The sequence below is a fragment of the Papaver somniferum genome, chromosome 10 (assembly GCF_003573695.1).
Source record: "Papaver somniferum cultivar HN1 chromosome 10, ASM357369v1, whole genome shotgun sequence".
Taxonomy (NCBI): domain Eukaryota; kingdom Viridiplantae; phylum Streptophyta; class Magnoliopsida; order Ranunculales; family Papaveraceae; genus Papaver; species Papaver somniferum.
In genome coordinates, this window is record NC_039367.1 from 51,764,254 (window position 1) to 51,772,724 (window position 8,471).

General features: G+C 38.7%; 1 protein-coding gene across 1 annotated transcript; it reads left to right on the top strand.

The window, feature by feature from the left end:
• Positions 1–3,686: 3,686 nt before the first annotated feature.
• LOC113319314 (DEAD-box ATP-dependent RNA helicase 42-like) lies at positions 3,687–8,255 on the top strand. Its single transcript, XM_026567575.1, has 2 exons — positions 3,687–3,899; positions 4,095–8,255. The coding sequence occupies exon 2, from the start codon at positions 4,146–4,148 to the stop codon at positions 7,611–7,613; it is 3,468 nt and encodes a 1,155-aa protein (XP_026423360.1). The 5' UTR covers positions 3,687–3,899; positions 4,095–4,145; the 3' UTR covers positions 7,614–8,255.
• Positions 8,256–8,471: the final 216 nt, after the last annotated feature.

The following is an 8,471-nucleotide window of genomic DNA, read 5'->3' on the forward strand; positions in this document are numbered from 1 at the left end:
TTTTAAATGTAACCAAAATTCACCAAGTTTTTAAAATAAAGTCGGGGATTTTATGAAATTTTAAAATAATCTCAAAATTCACCTAGCCTAGCTTCAGGTTTTCCAGAACAAACTAAAGGAAAACTCTCAATTCAAAAGATAAGCAAACAACAGTAAGACCTAGGGTGAACATAAACTGTAATCAAATCATTCAAGAGATCGAACAAAGACGCGATTTTTAGGAGGAATATCACATAAACACATGATATAAGAAAGAAAAATGCCATAGATTATCATTATCCAACATGATTCTCAATATATTACCCACAAAAATAAAGCAAAAATGAAACACCCAAAATAAAAAAACTGAGTGAGAGAGAGAGTGTGTGCCTATACTTGGTTTTGGGGCTTCAGATAACTAGATTGGTACTCGTTTTCGTATCTTCATCTTGAAATATAGTTAAAGAACGAATTCAAGAACCTTAAAAGCTTGAACTAGGGTTTTATTAGATGGTTCTTAGTGGTTTTATGAATTTATTTCTTTTTTCTACAACTTGGGAGAAATCAAAAATGAGGGGGTAGAAATATGTCAGAGGCGACAGTGTCTAGAAGAACTCGACAGAAAACTTAAGAAGGGAGAGAGTTACCCGAACCCTAGATACTCTAGAAAAATTTTCCCGCTCTCGGCCGCACAATAATAGTAGTACTTCACTCTACTGCGCAGGGCTATGATGCATGGTCTTAATTAGGTAGATCTTACGGCATCCCCAGCCACAATTATTAGCCTGAAAATGTTAAATTTAGCATTTGTTTGGTCATATTTGGCCATAGTAATTAAAATAACTGATTTTTTATATCATATTTGACCATTGATTTTGGCAAGTGGTCAATTTATCCAATAAAAACAAGTATTTTCCAGTTGCCACATATCAGTCGTGTTTTAAAGTAAACTGTTCTCAACTTGAGGCTGGCTGTCTGGGCATGGTTTTAGAGTATGCACCATTGCACCTTTCATTAAATAAAAGAACCATTGGTTTTGAAACCGTTGTGGTATCCATACCCGGTACACAAACCGGTTAAGTTCTGTATATTCTTGGACTTGTTTTTGTCTTAAGAGTACACATACCCGGTACACGCACCATGACAAAAATAGTCAAGAACAAGGTAGACTACACGCACTTACCCTGTCGAATATTTTCATATGCACATAAAATTATTTATGTGAGATAATTTGCATTTGAATAAATCTCTAAAAACACTATATAAACATATTTGATCACTTTACAACCTGTGGTTGTGAATCAAGATTAAAGTCTTAAGTGTTATATAAAAATGATTAAGTTTGTAGTTCAATTGGCTAGTTCGGCTAACCATTCATGAACAATGTCTTTGTACACGGTTCGGTTTTGGTTCATCCTAACCAGAGTGTATATCTTGTTATGTTAATCTCAAATCAAAGATTCATTGCAATCAATTTCCAGATTCCCTTGATCTTTGATCAGAAAGGAAATCATATATAGGCTTATCCGTGGGAGGCAGAATGGTTTAAAGTCCTCAATTGAGTTGAAGCAACTCTTAGGATGTAAAGGACGTCAGCTAATGGAATCAGTTGCGTGGAGTCTTGCTGGGATTCAAGAGGCGTAAGGAGCTCGACTGTAACTGAATTTATATGAGAGTTCAATTCGGTCTCAACTACATTCCAGTCCGAAGTATTTATAGTAGGCTAGAGTCTGTAGCGGCTTAATACAGTTTGGTGTTCAATCTGGACTATTCTCGGGTTTTTTGCATTTGTGATTTCCTCGTTAATAAAAGTTCTGGTGTATGTGTTATTTCTTTCCGCATTATATTGTTTATCTTTATAATTGAAATATCACAGGTTGTACGTAAATCAATCAAAGTAGATACGTCCATCGTAATTGATTGGATACAACTTGATTGATTCTTGGATACTGATATTTGCAATCGTCCAAGTACCGTCACACGTAAATCAGGTTCACGGATTAGTCTTTGTAAACTTTCTGATTGTGGGAGAAAGAGATATAACTCTGAATATTATTCCTTGGTTGAGATTCATTAAGTTGAACTCTCGGAATTATATTTAGGTTTTGTCCATACAGTTTTCCTAAGAAAAAGTTGGAGGTGTATTTTGGTACCCCCGCATTTTCAATTGGTATCAGAGCAGGCAAACACGTTTAAGACCTAATAAGTCTGTGTTTGAAGCAATCTGACAGGAGTGCAGTCTCGATAAATGTACCGCCAGCCTTTAATGGCATGGATAACTTATGGTGGAAAATTTTTATGCGTTTATTTTTACAAGCCTGTGACTTTGAAACATAGAACCTTATAGTAATGGGATACAATTCTCCAACAGTTGTTAGATACGAAACCACTTTTGTGAAACCTTTAGTAGAATATAGTGAAACCGAGATAAGTGCTGCAAAGCATCATTCTAACGGGTTAAATGCTATTATCACGCCATAAGCCCAGATCTTCAGCACTATATGACTTCATGCACTAGGTCTAAAGATGCTTGAGATATCTTAGAAACCGTATTCGAAGGAGATACCTCAGAGAAAGAAGCTAGGCTTCAAAACCTAAATTCTGTTTGGGAAAATCTTCGGATGTCTGATATATATTCGTTTGATGAGTTTAATCAAAAAATGTCAGGAATTGTTAATGCATGTTATGTGCTACGGAAGACCATCCTCGAAAGGACATTGTGATGAAAATTTTCCGATCTTTACCAGCAAGATACGAGTCTAAGAAACATGCCATCATGGAAGGAAATAACTGTCAAACTCTTTCCAGAAACAATCTCGTTGGGAAGTTAAAAATTTTCGATCACGAGCACAGACATAAGTTCTTCGAAGGAAAGCTTATCTTGGGCTGACGAGTGTTGTGTTGATCACCGTGAAGAAAATATATCCATGATCACACAACAAGTAAAAAATATCCTGAGAAAGAACAGACAATCTGGGAAACGAGACTCATGAACCGAAACCGAGATAATTTAACTATTCAAGATGGAAATTCTCTTCAAGGAAATAATGCTCTCATAGTTTCTCTTGATAGCCTTGATGAGTAATAGAAAACAAACATAATAAAAAGTAATATGCAAGAATTATATTTAAATAAAGGATTGAATTGACATTATAAACATGTAAATTATAAACCTATCAAAAACACAGAAATTTTGCTGATTAAGAAAGCACATTGATTAGCCGAACTTGTAACTTGTAAGTTGGCGCGAAATATACAAAAAAGAAGTTCGGTTAACAAGTATCGTGTTTCGAATGAGCCTATATGTTCATCTACCAGTTAGGTTCGGCTAGTAACTAATAGCCGAACTGTTCATCATAAAGATCATCTTTCACATTTATCAACAATCTTTTGAATAATTCAACCTGTTATTATATTAAACATCATCTTCCACATTTATCAACAAAAGAAAAAATAAGGATTTTTCTCTCCACTTTATCTTCTTTTTCTTCTTCTTTAATAACACAATCAATCTCTTTAAAAGAAAATTACCATCCTAAATTAACACTAATACTAACTCTAATCTAAGGATATTTTTGTCTTTATGAAAAATGGCTGGATAGGAGGCACATAGAAACGCTATTTCATATCATGTTTTTGTCCTATTCAATAAGCCCCAAAGGTTTTGGGTGGAACTCCCAAATTAGGATTCATCCAAAGGGTGACCGCCAATCGACCACCCATGCCTTAAGGTTTGCCTCCTTCAAATACGGTTAATACTACGAGCAACAACAGATCTTATTCTCTTCTTGAATTCTCTCGACGATACTCGCTCTCTCTGAACAAGATACAGCAAAACAAATTCAAAAATTATCCTACGGATCCATCAATGAGAAGTTCTTGGATTTGTTTTACTGAATCTCGAAACTAACTGATATTAGGTAAGTTCAATTTTTATTTTTAAAAACCCTAGGGTTCTGATTTGGGGATTGAGGTTTTGGTTTCGTATTCTTCCTGCTGGTGTTTAGGTTAATTGATTAACTCTTCATCATTTACTTTTAATTTACTGATTGATTCTTTTTGTTCTTCATCATCTAATTCAATTTGTATTTTTTATTTTTTTGTTATTCGATCAGATTCGTTAGGGTTTTTTGAGATTGAAGAATAATAACTGTAGATTTGTTAGAATGGATGAGGTGAAACATCATCACCGGAAATCATCAAAGAAAGACAGTTCAGATAGGAAAGACAAGGATAGGAATGGTGTTGAGAAGAAGGAAAGGGATAGAGGAGATAGAGATGGAGATAGAGAATTGTCTCGGCATCATCATCATCACCGGCATCATAGTAAGGAGAGGGAAAGTAGTGTGGATGAAAAACCTAGAGAAAAAAAACATAGAGATAGAGAATCTAAGAACAAGGATAAGGAGGAGCGAAGAAGTAGTCGAGAAGAGGAACGGAAGAAGGAGAAGGTGAAAGAGAGAGAAAGAGAGAAAGAGAAAGAAAGGGAAAGAGAGAAAGAAAGAGCTGCTGTTGAGAAGGAGAAAGAAAGGGAAAGGGAAAGGGAAAGAGAAAGAGAACGGGCAAAGGAGAAGGAGAAAGAAAGGGAAAGGGAGAAGGAAAGAGAACGGGTCAAGGAGAAGGAGAGGGAAAGAATTAGGGAGAAGGAGAAGCGAAGTAGGGAGTTAGAGAGATACGAAAACAATGACGATGGGAAGGAACACGATAGGAAACGAAGAAGAAGAGAAGATGATTATAAAGAAAGAGAGCAAGAACGGGAGCGGGAAAGGAGCAGTAGGCACAGGGATGAGAATGATGAGCGAGAGCGAGAAAGGAGCAGTAGGCACAGGGATGAGAATGATGAATCAAGAAGCAAAAAGAGAGGGGACAGTGTGGACGTCAAAGAAAATGATAGGACAAGAGAAGAGGACTTGGAAGAAGAGCAACGGAAACTTGATGAAGAGATGGACAAGCGGAGGAGGAGAGTTCAAGAGTGGCAGGAATTAAAAAGAAAGAAGGAAGAATCTGAGAGAGGAAAGCAGGAAGAAGAAGAAAATGACGAATCAAAGTCTGGTAAGAAGTGGACCTTAGAAGGAGAAGAGTCTGATGATGAAGAAGCTGTTCCACCTTCAAAATCAGATAATGAGATGGATGTCGATGAGACTTTGAAGCCTGTCAGTGGTGGTGAAGACACAATGGTTATTGATTCTAAAGACGAGACAGAAGTCGAAAATGGTGGTGGTGAAGGTGAAAATGAGGAAGATGATATTGATCCCTTGGATGCATTTATGAACTCTATGGTGCTGCCAGAAGTTGAAAAATTGAATAACTTAGAGAATACATCTATTGCAGTTGATAGTAATTCTGAACCCCCTAAGAAGCTGAATCAGAAAGGCGGTCAAGTGAATGGTGATCAACAAAGGAAAGGTCGGAAAAAATCTATGGGAAGAATATTGCAAGGTGAGGATTCTGATTCAGATTATGAGGATCATCTTAGTGATGGTGCTGCTCCAGAAGACGAAAATGATGACGAGTTTATTAAAAGAGTGAAGAAGACAAAAGTGGAGAAACTTTCACTTGTTGACCATTCAAAGATTGAGTATCCTGATTTCCGTAAAGATTTCTATATTGAAGTCAAGGAGGTATCTAGGATGACACCCGAGGAGGTGATTGCTTACAGAAAAGAGCTTGAACTCAAGTTACATGGGAAAGACATTCCAAAGCCAATTAAAACTTGGATCCAAACTGGGTTAACAAGTAGGATTTTAGATACTATAAAGAAGTTTGGTTATGAAAAGCCTATGCCAATCCAAGCTCAAGCGCTGCCAATAATTATGAGTGGTCGGGACTGCATTGGTGTAGCAAAAACAGGTTCGGGCAAAACCCTAGCTTTTGTTTTACCGATGTTGAGGCATATCAAGGATCAGGCGCCGGTGGTTCCAGGGGATGGGCCAATAGCCCTCATAATGGCACCTACAAGAGAACTTGTTCAGCAGATTCACAGTGATATCAGGAGGTTTGCCAAAGTGGCGGGAGTCACCTCTGTTCCTGTATATGGAGGCTCTGGGGTTGCGCAGCAAATAAGTGAACTGAAACGTGGTGCAGAGATTGTTATCTGTACCCCAGGCAGGATGATTGATATTCTTTGTACAAGTAATGGGAAAATTACGAATCTTCGGCGAGTTACATATCTAGTTATGGACGAAGCTGATCGAATGTTCGACATGGGTTTTGAACCTCAAATTACCCGCATTGTCCAAAATACTCGACCTGACCGCCAGACTGTTCTTTTTTCTGCTACTTTCCCTCGCCAGGTTGAGATTTTGGCACGTAAAGTCTTGACTAAGCCTGTTGAAATACAAATTGGAGGTAGGAGTGTTGTGAACAAGGATATAAGCCAATTGGTTGAGGTGAGACCGGAGAATGAGAGGTTTTTCAGGTTATTGGAGCTACTTGGAGAATGGTATGAAAAGGGTAAGATATTGATTTTTGTCCACTCTCAGGAAAAATGCGATTCTCTGTTCAAGGATATGCTTAAACACGGTTATCCTTGCCTTTCCCTTCATGGAGCGAAGGATCAGACAGATCGTGAGTCTACTATTTCAGATTTCAAGAGCAATGTATGTAGTGTATTGATTGCCACTAGCATTGCTGCCAGGGGTTTAGATGTAAAAGAACTAGAATTGGTCATCAACTATGATGTACCCAATCATTATGAAGATTATGTTCATCGTGTTGGTAGGACTGGTCGAGCAGGGCGAAAAGGATGTGCAATCACATTCATCTCAGAGGACGATGCTAGATATGCACCAGATCTTGTGAAGGCTTTGCAGTTGTCTGAGCAAGTTGTCCCTGACGATCTTAAGGCTCTGGCTGATGGGTTCATGGCTAAAGTAAATCAGGGGCTTGAGCAGGCCCATGGGACTGGTTATGGTGGAAGTGGTTTTAAGTTTAATGAAGAGGAAGATGAAGTGACAAAAGCTGCAAAGAAAGCCCAGGCAAGGGGATATGGATATGAGGAAGAAAAATCGGACTCCGATTCGGAGGATGATGGGATTCGCAAGGCAGGAGGAAATGATCTCTCGCTCCAGGCTGCTGCTGCTCATGCGGCTGCCATAGCTGCAGCATCCAAGGCAAGTGTGGCTGCTGTGCCTCCGGCCGTCCAATATCTTCCAAATGGAGGGGTGGTCATGCCCGGTGTTATAGTCCCAGGCGGTCCTTCTCTAACTGGAGTTTTGCCCACTGCGGCAAATCCTCTAGTCGAGGGGGCAGCTCGTGCAACAGCAATAGCAGCAGCTATGAATTTGCAACGTAATCTTGAGAAGATTACAAGTGATGCCATTCCTGAACACTACCAAGCAGAATTTGAAATTAATGATTTCCCCCAGAATGCCCGGTGGAAGGTAACCCACAAGGAAACTTTGGGTCCAATCTCAGAATGGACTGGAGCTGCCATTACTACTAGGGGGCAGTTTTATCCCCCTGGAAAGGTTCTTGGACAAGGAGAGCGCAAGCTCTACCTTTTCATCGAGGGACCAACAGAATCATCTGTCAAGAAGGCCAAAGCTGAAGTGAAACGTGTTCTCGAGGACATCACACGACAGGCAACATCACTTCCCGGTGCTTCTCAACCTGGCAAGTACTCTGTTCTGTAGAGAACCTTTTACCAAAAACCACTACAAGACTGAACTTTATATGCCTTTCTCTGTGTCCTGGTTCCATTTTCTTAAACTGCGACTTTGTTAGCTTAAAGAATTGTAGTGATAGCTGTAATAGTGATGTTTATATTCTGTCTAGAGAATTTTGCAGTTGCAGATTCTGAGAGTAGTCTATTTTTAGGGAGTGCAACTTTGTGCACCCTGGTGAACTCCCCTTTTTAGTGGGGTTTTATTGTAGACGGAAACAGGGAATTTCATTTCCATATTAAATTACCATTTCTCTCTTCCAGTATTCTGATTCCTCTTTATTCTTCTCTTCAACTTCTCTCTAAGTCATGCAAAAAACCCTCCTTTCCCCCTTTTTTTTCCTCTTCCTATCTGATCATTTTTAACCATTTTCATTTAATTAGCCATTTTCCTCTTTACTCTCCTAATAAATATTAGGCAGAGTAAATTCAAGCACCGGACCTTTTTCTGGCATAGTGAGTTCTCACCTCGCGATTGCATGTTGTAATTTTGATATAAAATAATGTAAAACTGTAAATTATCTTCTGCTTGTAAATTTGGCTTGTAAAGTTGTAGATTCTGTACAAGGAACATGTAAGCCTTATAATCCAACAAGGATATTTCCTTTGATCAGGTAAGCATCCGCTTCATGTAAGTCATGGTGGGGAACAAAATTAACAAGACGTATGCTTCATTTTAGTCAGTTTTTTATTTTTCACTTTGCAGTATATGAACTCTGCGAGAAGAGGCCTCCAATCGATTTTGTCAATGTAGTACTGGCTACTGGGTAATGTTTTTCAGGTATGCGGCTGTTTCCCTTCATTCGCTGATACGTGGTGTTCCAAGTAA

Bases quoted from the DNA above. Each gene is read 5' to 3' on its own strand.
- LOC113319314 (XM_026567575.1), top strand. From the start codon at position 4,146: ATGGATGAGGTGAAACATCATCACCGGAAATCATCAAAGAAAGACAGT.